Below are 18,534 nucleotides of genomic sequence, written 5' to 3'. Positions count from 1 at the left end.
CGAGCTTGTTATTAAACGAGGTGAAATTTAACATACCTTTATAACAACCCTTTTATTATTTTCGCATACTGAACTGACATGTCAGGGCTTCGTATATTCATTTAACTGTCGAAACTTTCACCGTATTGTATTTCAACATTGTCCTTCTCATTTTGCAAAGGATTTCGATGGTTGTCCCCGTACGAAAACCATTGGTTACGGTGTGTCTTCTAATCTGTCCAAATGGACGCGCGTCAAAAAGACTAAACTTCGGTAAATAGAGTAGAGTACTTACGACACAGCAGAAGAACTCCGATAACATTAGGCGTTAACAATCTCCAAGTCGTCAAATTCTATCGTGAAAGATAATTTACGATTACGAACTTATGAAAATATAATATAAAGGCAAGATAAATCGAAACATTTCTATAGTTTTGTTACACATCTCTATATTGCTTTTCACTCGTAACTAGCCTCGCCAGTCTGATTCTTATTATTAGCTGCTTGAGAAGTTGGAGATGCTCTGGTAAAATTACTAAAGTTTTTAGTGGGTGAATCTAAAGCAACGTTAGCAAGAACTTTATCCCTAGGTGGCGGAGCTGAACTGATGCTGGAAGAACTAACACCAGAATCGCTAGATTTCTCGCTCAGGCAACCCCTTTGACCAAGACCAGCAACATTGCCGGTACCCTCAAGGCCAAGGTCGCTGCTTCCAACTACGTACTTCGCTACACCCCCAAGTTTCTGTCCGCTTTCGCAAGCGTCTTCGATTACCACAGTTTCGCCAAAGTTCCCCCTTTTTGCGATAAATCGAACATTTCCGCTACGCAGCAACGGTGACTTATCGAACTGACCCTCTTTTTGAGCAGTTACGTTGCCAGTGATTGGTATGTTAGGATGGAAGTCATCTTTGCCATCGGAAACAGCGCCTCCTTCTGTGCCAATGCCGCTGACGTTCTTCGTAGGCGCTGTAGCATCGAGATTATTTTCTCTGGGCAGCTTAGAGCTTGTCGCCGATTCTGGGCTTACGGTTCGCCGACTGGTGGGATTCTTGTGAGCGTCGTAACAGCCAGAGTCCCGTGGGAACTGGCGACGATTAAACGGTGAACAATGGCCGGATGTCTGGCCAGAGGTTAAGACCAGTCGACTCACCTCGTCGCCCTCTGAGCTTGAAGCTAACTCACCCTCGCTTCCAGCTATTAAGACAGAACAAAACCAAAGCTATACTTTCATGTGTTGCCTTCAAAGCTACGGTATATTCGCGAACAGGCAGAAAGACTTACTAACTTTTATTAATCGTTTAGATGTTTTAACACGAAGAAAATTCAAATTAACATGTTAACAACTTTAGTAAATACGTCAAGCAACGGTAACATATTTCTTTACGTGTGCATCTTATTTTTAAGAAAAAAGTCTTTCTTCCGTGCACGTAAATGTGTTTACACGTACACTACCGGCCAAAATTTTGGAATCACCTTCCACTTTTCATCAATATTAAATCTGCTGCTAATTTATTATAGATTTGATGTTTATCTCCATTCTACTTTTATCAATTCATCTCGTACCAATTCATTCAAACGATAAAAAATTCTCAAAGTCGCCGACTTTTTTCTGGAAATTTTTGTGCAAATTGCAATGCTCGGTGATTCCAAACTTTTCGCCGGTAGTGTATGTGTAAGTATGTGTAATATATAAATACAAATGCAATTCTACGTGTAATACTAATTTAGCAGTTTTAACAAAACTTAAATTTAACCTTGACAATATTCATTTCCCGTGCATTCAAGCGGTAAAATGTCTAATCTGTAACATATTTACTTTGACAAACGTTTCTCGAAATTCTTACCATTACCAGAATCGATGAAATATTTTAAGCAAACTTAGAAGTCTATGGAGTACAAGGAAATTAACTGATTTCAATGTTAAATATTGATATTCTTCGACATACACACGTTAGAATAATAACGATTAACGAGAAATATAGGGATTAAATAACAGTTCTTTACTTACATTGGAGTTCGTGTAACAGTTGTACCGCTGTAAGTATTTTAGCTCGATGTTCCGGCTGATGTATGCGCAAGTAATCAAGATCCGCAGGCTCAATTTCCCGAAAGAGCTCCAAATCCTCGTATCCATTCAATACAAAAACAGGAATGTGCTCCTAGAAAGATACGTTATTCGAAGTTGTATTCTCTCGGTTTCTATTCTATCTGGATCCAAATATCGCATCTGTTGTATATTCATTGTAACTCGAAAATTAAACTCCACATAAGTTACATTTGCAGATTTTTCAACATTTTATGTTCCGTATTTACAATTAAAGTAAATCTTTTGAATTCAAGTTAGCCAGTAGGGCAATAATAATAATAAACAAAGTAAGATATAAAAGGCTATGAAAACAGTATGTTTCAATTTAACGGAAAGTGTTTCATTGAAAATGTTGAATTTAGAACTCGCAGTCGAATATCAATTATCGGAAACATTGATTATTCGAATTTTGGCTGTTCCAGGGACCAACTGTAACTAATAAAAGCAAGTTTATACTTTCCGCCATGAATTTAGTATCCTAGATAGTAATTAACTTAAGAAGTTATCGTACAAACTGTAAATGTTTCACTTAACTTCATCGGTAAAACAGAACAAGCTGGTACAAATATCATTACCCACGTAATTAAAGTCGTATTAGCGTTACGCAAAACAAATTTTCAAAAAGCAAGGTAAAATATTTCGTTCGCTATTAGGGTCGTTAAAAGTTAATACATATTCACTCGTTGTTAAAATTACATATTCCTTCAAATTAAAAAAGAAAAAAAAGGGAAAACATTAACGCTTAAAAATACAAAATTGTCTTTCAGTCAAAGTTAATGACCCTCTCGAAATCACGCAACTTTTATGTACAACAATTTTTCATATATTGTATAATTTAGAAGTGATTCAAAACGTGAAAATTTAAGAGACCACTTTATGGGAAGAGCCGCAGGTTTTTCTTGTTAAACTGTGTCAGCATGTTCCGTAAGTAAAAACAAAGAGACAAATGTTATGCAAACATAGGTTATTAAATGTTCTATTAGAAACTTATGGGAACAAATTGACGATATTTATTTAATCTGTTCGTGCAGACGATTTTATCTCTCATAACATTTCGAAAATTTTCACTGCACAGTGGTAGATAAAATGAATATCGACGTACTCTTGATTCGAAAATACTTGCAACATCCTGATACGAAATATGTAGTATAACTCACCGATATTAACAGAAGTTACATTGCTCAACCTGTGTAAACAGATTAGATAAGTACCGCGAATTTGTTCCCACGTTATATCGTACGAAGAACCAGTGCGTTCTTATTTTGTATTTTTGTTATAATCTTAGTAAAGAATATTGGTTTCAAGTGTACCAAAAATTAGTCCCACACTTCAATTGCTTGCCATTTTGGAACGACGCAACGATGTCAGTTGGTATTTGACTGTTGCGGAGTAGATACATAGGAGATTTATTATAGAGCGCTGCACAATCCAAATTAGTGTTCGCTAATGTTGTAAGAAAACTACGAGGCAAATTCGATCGAAATCGTGTGTTTGATCACAAAACAATTAAAGAATTTCTGGCCATCCTCAAACCGGATGCTTGGCGGAAGATATTCGAAGCGTGCGTGACAGTGTTGAACAAGAACCGAACACCTTTGTCCGTCATCGTGCTTAGGAATTGATTTTTTAAGCATTGTTTTACGCAATATTTTGGCAACATGTTGCGAAATTTCTTATCACGCGAAGTGGACGAGTTAGGTCTAGAAAACATGTGATTCTAACATTACTTCTAAGAGACATGCTTCCAGGCCATTTGAACTCCAAAAGTGGCAGCATCGATTGGCTGCCCAAATCGCTAGACCAGTCAGCCTCTTTGGAATTTCTTAAAGAACAAGGTCCACGCTAAGAAACTAACTTAAAGGAAATATTCGCCAAGAAATTAACATTAAAGCGGACACCTTTAGACATGTCACTTTGACTATATGGACGATATCGTTTTACATGTTTAGCTCCCAAGCTTCAATAATTGATACACATAAAAAGATCGACATTCTTTCCTTTCATTTAGAAGTTATTTAACAATAAAATATGGAACTAATTTTTAGGATACCCTGTACAACATTCCTTCTTATTTTCACTTGTCGAACGTGCTAACACAGTTTGATGAAAGAAACCTGGAACACTCTGCGTATTGCAATCGTACGTATGTTTGTAATAACATATTGCATTTGTCTTCACTGAGAACTTCGTTGTTTAAATATTCTTCTCGAAAGAAACGTAGAATCTGCTAATTCATGGATTTTACATCCATGGTTTAAGGTAAAGGTACCAGTAGTTGACCAGTTAAGAGAAATCCTCCACGCGAACAATAGTAACCACTTGCTCTGTGATTAAATAGCGAGAGTTGATGCCTGGGGATACTCTTTAACCCTTCTAGACGATGTAACAAGACCAATTTTTTCAAAAAGTTATGTTATAAAAATTTTAAAAACATATTTAAACATTCAGTTATTGCTTCAGAAGTTGACCACTCTTAAAAATGAAAACACTAGTAATTGACCCTCTGTTCGTTAATAGTTGACCACTTATACTAGAAGGAGGGTTAAAGCAATAATGTTGGCAATCATTTTAGTATCGTTTATTTTCAACAATTACCAGCACAAGTTATAATTAGAATGGAAAGTAGAAATAAAACAAGTACAATTCGGAAACAGAGTAGACGTTGCGCGTTCTGCTCGATTTCGTGGGCTCATTGATATGAGAAACTACAGCCTTCCACTCATAGTCCAGCACATCAGGCTTCTCTGGCCACTTCCATAATCGCCCGTACATTTCCATGGATGAAATAAAAATAAAAATAAATAAAAAAAAATTTTTTAAATAAATAAATAAATTTCTAAAGTAAATAATTAAGTAAATGCATTTTAATTTCCCGGTGGTGTTTATAATATCACGCACATGGTTATTTTAAAAAAGTGGACACTGGACGGAGTCAATAATTGACCGTGGATCAGTCAATAGTTGACCATGCGGTCATCCACTAAAACGCAGTATGCTACAAAATTTAGAACTATATTTTGTACTTCTAATAAAGTTAAATACAAAATGGATACATTATAAATCGTAAACAAATTTAAATAACTCACGTCAGTAATTGACCACCCCGGTCAACTTCTAAAAACTATTAGAATAACAAGATTCAGAATTTGACCCCCCAATAAACTATTGCTTTTTGTGGTTAGAATAACAGAAACGTTGCATTTATCACTTAGAAAACGCTGTGAGAATTTAATAGGTAAATAATTCAGTCACGAAGAGTTCTGCAGCTGTTCTTAACAGAAACGTTAAGGAAATAGCAATATGGAGGCATATTACTTACCTTAATGAATTTAGACGTCCGTTGTTACTACGCATACTTCATTTCACATGTAATTCTTTTGAAATTTAATCGATAGATGTCTTGGCATGTCAGGTGCATTTTATTTCAAAAGAGAATCACCTATAGAAACCTTATTTTTTGCGTTTTTCTAAAAACTGGTCAACTACTGGTACCTTTACCTTATAAGCTCGTACAAAAGAGGCAACTAAATATCAATCACTAAGAGCACCGAATAACACAACAAAAGCAGAAGTTAGGAACCGAGGGTGTAGGATAAAAGGAAGATAGAAAAAGGAAGTGTTGACGAAAAAGGAGCACGCCACGATCCGTGGGAATGTGTATTGTACGTGGTATAAAAGGTGTACGCAAGAAGAGGTGGACTGTGAGGTGGGATATGGATGAAAAGGGAAAGGTCCAGCAAATAAAGAAACGTATAAAAACAGGTTCCCTACTTTGCATTCGAAACGATGCAAATGCGAATCAGTTTGTTCGAGTCGTGGCAAGATATTGCTCTCTACCTGAAGATTCATTCTCTGCAAGAGCTCTTGAACGGAACCGGGTTTCTGCCTATACCTCTGGCCCCACTTCCCTCGCCCTTCAGGTTCGCCGCGCCTAGGAACCCTGTCGTTTAGTATCTCGACGTTTATGAACTTAAAGTGGCCTATCCTGCTGTGCAAAACACCCTTCCATAGACCACTCTTGTTCATTTGTATCACGTCGATGATGTCTCCCTTCTGCAACAAAAGTCGTGTTGCAATTTGCTTGGCACATTGCACGTGGAATCCTTTCAGAACCTCTACACTTTGTAATTCAAAGCATTAAACACAAGTTTCTACACATGCGTTCATTCGAGTTGGCTAGTGTTATTATGAAGTGATGTACGTAGCATCGAAAAGTTTCGAAGGAAGAAAACAACTTCAGTCTGAAGGAAATCTAAAGGAAATTCAACGGATGATAACAGTTTCTAAAGGATTTTTTCATGTTTGAACCCAAAATTCCAGTAACTATTACTTTTTAACAGTCTTAACATGCATTATTAAATTATGTAGATGATATAGTACAATTATTGGATAATTGAACAAACTTGACGCCCTTCGATTTCTTTCTGCGGGGGGGTTTACTAACGAACCAGCAATGAAAAATGCAACGACAACAAAAGAAGATATAAAGGGCAGACTTCGATAAGTTTGTACAGAAAGTACACCTCAGATGTTGACTTCAATACTACAGTCTCTTCAACCGAGAATTCGTAAATGTTTAGAAGTAGGTGGAAAACATTTTGAACATCTGTTGTAACATTTTGACAGTGTCGAATACATGGTAAGTAGCAACAGTGACAGACACCATTAGTAAACCAATTTCGCCAGTCAAGGTCATTTGAAGGTCAAATTATAACATGTTACTGCATTCGCTTTCGCATATCCTAAATGGCCACGGGGTCAAAAATTTATCGTTGAAAACTCAAAATTTACACAATCTAAAAATATTTCACGTACCACGGAAAATGTACCACCTGTTACGATAGAAGTCTCAACACTTTTCTGATGTCTCACGTCAGTTCGGAGATATTTACTTATACCAGTTTGCGCAACTCACCCTGTGTATTTAATTAACAGTTTACTTGGGAATAACATTAAATTAATGTTGTGTAAATATGTGTACACGATTCCATTATCTAATGAAACATTGAATCACTAAAACTAGGATTATAAAACACTCATCGAATGCTAGACATCTATCGTAACACGTGTCTTTGGTTGCAGTTCAGTTAAGGTATACTATTCTATTATTGTTAATAAGGATCTGTGACAGGATAGTTCTTAGTTTTACGTGACCTTTGTCATCAAATTTCAAGATTTTCTTTTCTCATTTGGCAAAAGAAATATTTCAAACAGATTCCTGACTGTTTTGGCGTGTATACTTATACTTACACTGACGTTCATAAGTATTGGGACACCTATTATGTTCGTACAGAGAGTATTATATCGCTGCTTAACGGTGATAGTGACTGTACCTAAAAAAATGTAAATTTTACAGGAACAACGGTCTAAAGTTTGAATTTGACTAATAGTTGAATACTGATCGTATAATTTCATTTGCACTCTGGTATGAAACTAAGGAAGTTAGAAATTTACCATTTTAGACGATAAAAATGCTGTATCTATGGAATCTAGCTGTGCAAAAAAATCAAAATTGACATTTTTTGAGTTATGCCAACCAGAGATATGATCTAAATTACATTTATTTCCGCCAAAGTTAGTGTCATATCGTCACCTTAATACTATAACTAGACGTAGTAAACTCAATAGTAGAACAACCAAGTTTTAGTATTAAACAGAGTTGATTTTGAACTGATCCACTATTAATATTTCTAAATACTGCTAGAGTTATCTACTTTTAGCGTACTACAGTGTCAAGGAAAGTACGACTCCTAATACACTTATCCAGAAAATGTTCATTTACGAAAATTAAGGAAGGAAGTGCAATGGAAAGAAGCAAAATTTAATTATTGCATTCTCTTTAGAATTTATTAAGTATTTAAGTATTAGGTCATCCCATAAGTTTGTGTCGAATTTTATAATTTAGATCAATATCTCCAATAAACCATTAAATTTGATAAAAAAAAAGACGTGAGCGCCTTCTCGTTCCACAACTTTTTCCTATTTTTCTTTATTGGTAAGATCATTATGTCGTCGCTATACTATTCCCTTGGATTTTCATTAAATTTTGTTTCGCTTTCGGCACGAACTTATGGGATTAAGGTGACAATACACCTGTCCCCCGATTTACACGGATGATCGGTTCCTCAGAATACCGTGTAAATCGAAATCATGGCTTTTTGTATGAAAAACCGTGTAAATCGGGGAAAAAACAAAATGCGCATAATTTAGTCCGTGATTTAATTAAATTCATTATTTTAAATGTAAAATAAAAATAAAATAAAAATGAAAAACAAAAAATATTCAGGGTCAGGGTTTAGTTTCCAGCGAGCGATCGATGAAGGCGAAAATAGCCGGTCGTCAATGAAAGATCCGCGGCGGCAGCAAACTTTACGTTACAATAATGAATGCTTTTTGTGTGCAAAAAAGGTATGTGCGCAGCGTAAACTTTTATTTTTAAAAGTTTATATTTCTGAAAAGCCGTTATTTTGAAAACCGTGTAAATAAAGTACCGTGTAAATCGGGGGATAGGTGTATAACAATAAAAATATATGTGCTCCTTATGCTAAAGATTCCAAACTGAATATTTTTTTTGGATCTTAATAATTTTCTAATGACTGTTCAGATTTAGTTTGCATTCAATAAGTGTCCTAATATTTACGAACGGGAGTGTCCATATGTAATAATACTAGTAGTGCCTAGATTTTTTTTAAATATACAAGCCAAAAGCTAGCCATGGCTTATAAAAGAGGATGTACTAATAAATAAAGAGTTAGAAAGGAAGTTATCGACGATTTAGTCTAAATGGACCTTCGCAAAAACATGTTTTTGCAATAAAAAAATTATAACAAAGTAATAATCAGATAAATGGCTAATTATTGTTTCTTTAAAGCATATCTTTCTGTTATCTGATCGAAATCGTATTCTACAAGATGGACCAATGTTGAGGGATGATAGAAAAATAAGGTTGCTATTTGTTGGGTCGGTATTTAAAAAAATTTGTAATCAGTATTTTAAATAATTGGTCAGTATTTGAAATAGAACGTCAGTACGTAATATAAGTGGTCAGTATTGCATCGATTAATAGAAAAACTATCAGTATTTACATAAAAAACATAATAATTTGTCAGTATTTTAAATAGATGGCCAGTGTGCAATAACACCAAGAAACACGTTAATACCAATCAAATAAACAAAATTGTACCGACAAAATTCGATTTAATACTGACAATTAATTATTTTTATCGACCAAAATATTCATTTTTACTGACTATTTTTTTTTTAAATACATACAATTAATTAAGAAAAATACTGACCAAATAAATAGAAGTGGAAAAGTAAATACTACTCTAATATGTTGTATTGTCTGAAAGTGTGATTAAATAGTGCCCAACTTATTGACGTCATAAAGTAACCGTATAAAATGCATCACTTTAAAAAAGAAATATTCTCTTATTTTTGAAAATCAGTTCAGAATACACTTAAACGTTAGATATAGTGTCCAAAATTGTTCTTTTCGAAATGAACGGAAGAAAAATCAAGGAAACTTATGCATGCACAATTAACCCTTATGTCAATAACCACAATTGACGTCTACCTTATCGTCCAATTTTAGTAGTTTGCTGATAACAAAGTTCTAAACTTGAAGCATACATGTATAGGAAATGTGCCAAGTAACAACGACCGGGCCGGATATTGAATCCTTTACCGGGAAGATCGAATACTTTAAGTGAGAAAAATGTGCAAAAGGGTGCCCGGTTATTGACATAAGGGTTAATGTGACACAAAATTACAGGTAGCAATATTGAATTATTCTAGAAAATGCTTATTTAAATATTTAACGCAAGAACGACGAACTGAAAATTACCGGAATGAGTGAAATGATTTTACGAGGTGATGATAAAAATAAACAAACCTTGAACTTCAGTGCTTCTTTGTCGTAAGGACTAGGTGTATAATCGACCAAAGCCCTAGCTCTGCAAAGCACAGGACCAATGGATGTCGGACTGATAGCATCTCTGTCCTCGTAAGATATTGAACTGTGATTGCTTCCTGCACGCACAAGTGCCTGCGTGCTCGAACCACTTCCGCTCGGAAGACTCTCCACGCTGCTCGCGCTGCATGGGAAGGCCTCGGAAGAGGCACGATCCTGCCGGAGCCTCGAAATTTTCCGCTGTACGTCATGCCTCAAATTTCTTGCTCGTCCTGCGACTCCTGCTCTGGCGTCGCCTTCGAGCAAAGCGCTAGCTTCCGACTGAAAATTTTAACAAAATATTGCAGAAGGACGAAATACAAAGAGCTTTCCTCTCTTTACATGTATCGAAGTGAAGAAAGGAATTTCATGATAGTAAGATAAATCGAGGAATTATACGAAATCACGGCGCGTTCTTAGTAGAATATGAAAGGCACTCTACGTGTACAATGCTGAAACAAGAAATTGTGAGATTGCGACGAAATATTGGCATATTTTTCCTTCAAGGAGCGGACTTATAAAATTAAGTCCAACGCTTTTCTTCTCTACGATGCCATTTAAATCGTTTGACTTTGAACTACCCTCCTATCGTAATGCGATCGGGTTGTGGCAACATTCAGCTCTTTCATCCGCATAGATCCTCGATTAATGCAAAGTTGGTCAATGAAGTCTTTTTACAATAGGGATCGAGATTTGGAATCTTTCTCGTGATTATACCGAATGTTCTGTGGTTTCGCGAAACATGCAACGATTTTACATAAGGCACGTCCGTGGTAGATTCAGAGGCTAATGAACTTCGGCTTTGATCCTACGTGTTGTCGTTGTCGACTTGTCGGTGGAGTAGACGCATGTGTTGTGATTGTATAGTATATATCGTAGTAATATTCGCAAGCATCTACTTTTACCTTTGATGTGTGTGCCTTTAATTATTATTGGAATCTCATTACTCGTTACAATACATCTACACAGTGCAGTGAAGTGGTACTAAAACAGGAAGTTCAAACTAGTGACTAACGGATGTACAAAACTTATATGCGTTTAATACTGAACATAAAATGTACTAATGTCGACTTCACCGATCTGGATCGAAGTTCAAAGGAGATTCGGTTTGGTCAAATGCAACGAATCAATTGTGTATTTAACCCTTTCGCGACTAGCGCCGGTTATATCCGGCATCCACTAATTGCTTCACACTAGCTAGCGCCGGTTATATCCGGCACCCACTAAATGCTTCACACTGGCTAGCGCCGGTTATATCCGGCATCCACTAAGCGCGTCGCATTGGCTCGCGCTTCAACAACTCGAAGTGAAGATTTATTTTAAAATACAGAACAAGGCCTCGACAACATTCCCTTTATGCAATAAGTCCTCTGCTGTTCCAACGAAATCCTCTAAGGTTTTACACGGACACACTGGGAGCTCGAAAAACGCGAGACACTCATGGTGTGCACTAATGGCACGACGACCCGTCCGTTAGTGGCGTATCGTTGCCTAGTTCCGCCGTCGCGAAAGGGTTAAAATAAAAGAATCGTTAGGCGTGAGTTAAAAGAGTATCGTGAAAATTTTTGTATCAAAAGCTAGCCAGATGAGTGAAGATAAACTAACAATATCGAAGAGTTACTTACCCCAGCAGACAAACAAGATACAGAAAATTAAGAAAAATAAATATCCTAGATTTTAACGTACTTGGATTTTTCCACCATGGGGTTAATAAGAAAGTAACGTCGGTTTTGTTACTTTTATTATTCAATTTATCGACTGTTTACACTAAAATCATGTAAAAAAATTTTTCAACTTATCAGCTTTATTCTGGGAAAAGTGGTTAAATTTTGTACTATTTAAATAGCTAATGCTAAAAGAACAAGTGATGTATCAGTATCAATTCAACTCACCCGGTATGTTTTTTCAAGTACTCATGAAAATACATTATTTAGAAGAAATGTAACATCGTTTTACGGATTAAAACAAAATGTAATGCTTTATTCAGTTTCCTGTTCAATGAAACTGTTCTTTTGAACGAATAACATTAGTATTTTATAATTCCGCCGCAACATCTTTTGACCATTGTTTTCGTTATCGGTCCATTTTTTATTTACAAATAATCGTTCTTTCGTGTAAGAGTAATCCGCAATGCGCTTTGTTTGTTTGTCAATATTGTTGGATTCAGCGGTAATTAATTTCCTACCAGAACGAAATACAGTTAACTTTCGTAATTAAATTTTATTTTCCAGGAGTCAGCTAATGTATTTCGTTATTATTCGACATGATTAATTTGCAAATTTACAAATCCATAAACCAGCGATTGTTTTAAAGAAACTTCCATTGGATAACTAGAAGTAGATTGTTAGAAGGTTATCTTATAGTAGCTACGTTGAAACCGACGTTACTCTTCTACTAAGCCAACAATATGCATCGTTTTAGTACGTACAGTCGCCACGAAAAGTATATAAGGTAACGATCAATGGCAAACATATAAATTCAAGGTATACAAGGTAAATAATAGCGGTATAACTTTGTTAACGTATATAACGTATACAAAATAAAACCAAAGTTGATTCAGTCGTAAAGAATTAAGAATGTATAATAAAAAAAAAGTACGTGTTTCCATTGTTACAGCATCGGAAAGTAAGTTAACGATTTAAATTTTCTTCAAAATTTTTCATATTTTACTTGAATTAGTAGCGAGTGTTATATACTTTTGCTTCTATAATAGCCTTTAGAGAATTCAGTATGCTGCAAATTAATTTCTTGTTACGTCTGCACTTGTGCCACGCCATTCTTTTTTCAAAGTATTTTTGTTTTTTTCTACCAAAATGTTTCTTTTTAAATGATCCCGTATGTGCTCAGTAGGGTTGAGAGGAAATAGTATTATAATTTTGGTTTCGTGTGTGGGGTCGTTATCTTGTCGATATAATAAAATTACGTCCAGAACCGATTTTAACTGCAGAACTGAATAAATCTTTCAGTATTTCTATGTACTTAATTGCTGTTAGTCTGACGTTAATAATAATTAAAGATCCTCCATATCAAAACCGACCCGTTTCACGGTTGTTTTTAGATTGTCCATTTTAAACGCTTCTCCAGTCTTTCTCCAAACGTATTGTCTCTGATTTTAATTGAAAATTTCGAATTTTTATTCAACACTCCAAATAATATTATGTGTTCATACGAAAAGTGTAATTGTTTCTTTGCGGCACACGTGGCCATGAAGTCCGGCTTCTCTTATCCTCTGCTATACTTGCATTAAATGGGTGAGTAAAACAAAATTTTCTTTTATTTCTTCAGATGTTGTTAAAAGATTCTTCCTTATTTCCCGGGCTACTGATTTGTTTTGCCGCCTTAATGTTTGCCGTTTTCGTCCAGATCTCGGTTCACTGTCACACATTTCTCAACCCATACATTAATTCAAATACTCTCGATCCTTTTTCGACAGATCAAACAGTGCTAATAAAGTTTACAATTGCAAATTTATACAACACATTCTTTAAATTTCAGAAAAATATTAAATTCGAGAATCATCATAGACAGGAAACTGTAAATTATTGTTTGCAACGTGCTGTAAGCCTCGGGCTAACATAGAATTAGAGCAAATTTTAAGAATAATTGTTTCTTTTATTTTGCGAAAAGTCAGAATTCTGATTTATCCGTATTTCGTATTACACAAAATCTGTAATTATTTTACGAGAAAAATTCATGAAAAAAGTTGTAATTTGTAGAACAAACAAATGGAGGTTTTCCAAATCTGTTTACACAGCCACATTCGTCGTTCAGAAATACAAATTTCGTCAATTCACACCATCCCCCTGTCACTAATAGTTTTCAAGATATTGCACTAACAATAAGTACGCTTACTACCCTCGATTTCGAGAGCGATTCTCACTCCTTTGATGTGGACGATTGCCAAGAAAAAAATTTCATTAAAATCGGTGATTATCGGTAGTAAATATAATATTCCTAAAACTCTGCTAAAATCGCTACCGAATACACGAATCTTGCAGAAATAAAAAAACGAACGAAAATAACGTCTCGTCTCATAGTAGCGTAATGTTCACGATCTTTTCATCAATTTGAATAGCTTCGCGGGAGCGTTAACTTACTTTCCGTGGTGACTGTATGCACGCCGCTTAGTAGTCTCTACAGCATAATTAAAGGGACATTTGTTCTAAGGAACAACAATCATGCAACACACTGCAGCAGCACAACGACAGAGAGCAGAAAGTAGAAAGGAGACACTCGTGAAAGGCGGACTTGTATATGTCACGTACTGTGTGTACGGCGGCCGAGTGTTGATTCTCTAGTTCTTCTTGATCCTCGTAGTCGCTGCTTTGGCTTGGCGATAGTCCTTCCTCGCCGCTACTCCGGCTCTAAAACGTTGATACTCGCAGAGACAGTTCTAATCACGGATATGTAAAGGAGAAGCGGGCTCTAGTTTAATCTAGTAGCACGTAAATGCTGTTAGAGGAGTTCAGTCCTTATGGAAGAAATGCTAATTCAAACTCGAACGTAAAGGTACCGTGTATAATGTAGATCGAGAAGACAGCAAAACGACGTTACAATGTGTGTTATGAATATAAAAGTAGTTGCTATACGTGCATATACGAGGGTCAGCCGAGAAGATGTGCATGCTATGAGCTTCTTGGAAGGTAAGATTAGATACCTAAGTTGTAATTGCTTTTTTGTTCGATTCATTCCATTCATTTTCAATTATTGATATTGAAGGATTTTCAACAACCAGAGAAGAAAGTTTGTTAACACTAACCGTACCGTCACTTTATGGTACAATAGGTGTTATGAAATAATCATATTTCTTCCGAGAAGAAATACACAGGTGATCGTGAATTCAATATAGACGCAGACAATAGCCTTTAGATAATAATGAACGAAGAAAAAATTACATATTTTTATTTTTAACAAAATACGAGGAAGAAAGAAAATTTTTAATTAGTTTTCAAAATTTCAAAAACCGGTCGTTTGACCGAAACGTGGTGAGGTTAGTGTTAATGTCTTTGAACTATTTTGTCGTAACAAATTGAAAGCTTACTGTTATCCAAATTACGTGCTCGAACATTTTTCGTAAATGTTGCATGAAATAAATTGACGATCAATTTAAATCTTTTATTACCAATATCATTTTTATCGTTTCTTCTAGCTTAAAGAGTAAACAATATTGTCACAGCTTTAAGGGAATACGTCGTAATATCGCGAGATGATATAAAAATAAGTAGTTAAAATGTTGAAAACAAAATGTGGGTGTGCAAATAATATACGAATTATACAAGTAATAAAAAATGGATTCTGCGTTTTCTCATTATTTATCTAACGTATTTCTAAAAATGTACACGTTACTAATGAAACACTAATTCAAACTTCGTCTTGGATGGCTGAAGTATTTTAGAATTATGTAGAACTATGTAGAATTATGTATTCCTTATCGTGTGATAGCCTATTATGCATAGTACAGCTTGATTTCTTTCACACGTTGCAGATAAATACGACGAAATCATCTAGAGTTATATGTAAGTGATATCTTAAGTCTAACAGAAGAAGCACTCTGACAGAAAATTTCTAAAGAAAAAGAAATAAATTGGAGATATTTAAGATATATGGTATACAACACTTAACTTTTCATGTTTAAAGAAAATAATAAATTGAAATAGCGAGTTTGACACTATTGTTGCGACATAGTTAAAAAAACCTCAACTTATTGATTAACATGTACGAAGAAATGTACGCAAACGGATATTGAAACGATAGAAGCATATTGAATATTTATTCTAGACGCTAACAACATTGCGGTAAATTTTTCATAAATTTCAAGAACTTGACTTGATCTGTACTGCAATATTTGCGAAAATTGAATTGTAAGAAAAACCATTAAATAACTTTTTTTTTCGACTTTTGAAAATATTTTCTGTCAAACAGAGAACAGTAATACAAATGGATATTATTTCGTTGCAAATCCTTCAATTAGATGAAACGTTGTTATGTTATGTATTCCACTTTTTAATAACATTACTTACTGCCATACTTATTAGCATATTTAAAACATTCATGGAGTTTCATTTGTTTCGAGATAATTGTCATGTGGAGAATTAAGTGATAACGAATTTGACTTATGTGTGTAAGCGTAAAAAACCAATCATATCGAGTTGATGACAAGAAATAATACAGTTTATGAGATTTCCATCAAACATGCCCTGAAGAAAATTTCAAGTAAAGCATTCCATTGTGAATTAAAAGTACACCTTTATGTACAAACACCTGATATATTGTTAATAACGTAGAGCGCACAACTTGCGATAAGACACCCTAATATATAGCAGAAATTGAGAGCAGCGCACTAGACGTTCCAAAACTTTGAATTAAATTTCTGGAAAGTTGCATTCTCAGCAATTCACCGTGAAATTCATGAAGCACGGTTGGTCAACTCATCCTTGTATGAAAAAACTTTTATACGTTGAAATACCCTTAAACTTATAATGTAAAAAAAATAAATTTATATTGTTTTTCAAATTATATTACAATCGATAAATAAATGATTCCTTGCACAAAACCAAATTGGTATTGTAAAATAATTATTGAATAAGTAGTCGTACATTTAATCTACACTTATCGATGTTAATATTTTAGAACATTTTTTTCGGTGCATATTATTTTTCCAACACCCAATGCTAAATTTGCGAAATCAATCTTCATGTAAGTTTATAACATCATTTATGTTAATACTGTGGGTCATTTTGATAAACTTTTATGCATTCTACATTGTAACTGTGATGGCTTAGATCAAATTCAATGCTTTAGTTAAGATAAATAAAATTGTAATGATGATACAAAATTTTGTTAATGCAATTTTTCACCGAATGGTGACAAATGCCTGAAAAAGTATGTGGACCGTCAAAGTGAAGGAACGTATACATACGAAGTATACTTACATATTATACGGTATTGATTTCGATCTTCTACAGGGTGTCTTTTTTAACTGTACGCAGTAGAATATCTCAGAAAGAACTGAATCTATCGAAAAAGTGTTCCTATAAAAGTTGCGTGGTTTGACGGGGAACATAATGTGGTGTAAATAATTTTTTCATGGGTAATGTAGTGGGGGAAATTTCAAAGCAAGTTCCTTTTTTTTGAATGGAACGCTTTATATATGTATATATTCTTTTCGTTTTATGAAAAGTCGTAAAATAGAATTTGGAAGTCAAATCAATATATACAATAAATTCTCCACAAGTGTCAGTCCGCAAGGAACCTAAACCTGACACTTGTAGAGTCCAGGGACTACGTTTTCGAGCCTGGCGCCCACCTTTGTAGTTTGCCGAATGTAGGCAAGGACAGCGAATAAAAGATAAGGATGAAACGTGAGTCGAAGCAACCAAGCGATTTAAATACCAACTTTTTTAATTTTACGTTTTTTTATCCCGAAATTTTTCGTAACATATTAATGAAATTTTTCTGATGAAAATGACATAAAACACGACATAATTTGAACAACATTACTTATTAACACGTTCACTGTCACGCCAGACAAATTATATCGTGTTTGATATCAGTTTCATCAGAAAAATCTCACCAACATGTTAAAAAAAATTTCAGATGGAAAAAAGTAAAATTAAGGAAATTATATTTTTCTATTATTGTCGAGCCGTGAAATCTCGTAAAAGAAACCGAGTGGTGTAGCGTTACACGCTTGACTGACAGCGAGCGAGATAACATAGGCGCAGCAATGACGCAGACCTAGGCGTAGGACCATCTATACTGACACTTGTAGAATCCAAACTGACTGACACTTGTAGAGAATTTACTGTACATGTCGCACGCCTTTGGCCAGCTAAACGCTGCTTTAATACAACTTCTCTACGATTTTACAACTTTCTATAAATTGAAACGACTTAATGTGGCACCTCGTTGAATTCGTTTCAACAAACGCTATAATATTAAGAACAGAAAAACATAGCGTTCCATTGAAAAAAATACACTTGACCGTAAAATTATTTCACCTGAGAAAAACTATTTATACCACATTATGTCCCCCATCATACCAAGCGACTTTTGTAAGAACATTGTTTCGACAGTTTCAGTTCCTTCTGAGATATTACACCTTATCCAGTTAAAAAAGACACCCCATATATTGTCCTATTTTGTATAAATTCATTTCGACGTGTTCAAGCATCTTAATTTCCTTTAATGATCTGCTGTTTCCATTACTGAATTTATGATTACAATAATTACATCATATGATAACAATTATTACGTCATTAACAGCAAAATAACTTTTATTTATGCATACAGATGATGTTTTTGATCATGTTTTCATAAGCATATAATCCAGACCATTAATAACAAATTCCTGTACATTCGGTAAATTTTGCAAATTAATTTTCTCAAAAATAACCTTGTCCAACAAAATTATCAAAATCTCAATTTACTTTTGAACAAGGAATCACTTTTTCTTTAATCGAACTGTAATTTTTAACGTACCTCCGACATCGCTAAATTTTTTAATAACTTTGAAG

General features: G+C 34.7%; 1 protein-coding gene across 1 annotated transcript in view; it reads right to left on the bottom strand.

Annotated features, from left to right (window-relative positions):
* Nucleotides 1–438: 438 nt before the first annotated feature.
* The window catches only part of LOC108577488, a 169,724-nt gene continuing 151,628 nt past the window's right edge, over nt 439–18,534 (bottom strand). The window contains exons 9-13 of the mRNA XM_017940647.1: nt 14,284–14,382; nt 9,962–10,300; nt 5,905–6,120; nt 1,990–2,140; nt 439–1,175 (exon numbers count right to left, since the gene is read on the bottom strand). Coding sequence (XP_017796136.1) covers nt 439–1,175; nt 1,990–2,140; nt 5,905–6,120; nt 9,962–10,300; nt 14,284–14,382 — 1,542 coding nt within the window. The remainder of the gene's footprint in view (nt 1,176–1,989; nt 2,141–5,904; nt 6,121–9,961; nt 10,301–14,283; nt 14,383–18,534) is intronic.

Source organism: Habropoda laboriosa, unplaced genomic scaffold, assembly GCF_001263275.1.
Source record: "Habropoda laboriosa isolate 0110345459 unplaced genomic scaffold, ASM126327v1 scaffold774, whole genome shotgun sequence".
Classification (NCBI taxonomy): domain Eukaryota; kingdom Metazoa; phylum Arthropoda; class Insecta; order Hymenoptera; family Apidae; genus Habropoda; species Habropoda laboriosa.
The sequence above is the reverse complement of the archived record's forward strand: the minus strand, read 5'-3'. Positions and strand labels throughout refer to the sequence as shown.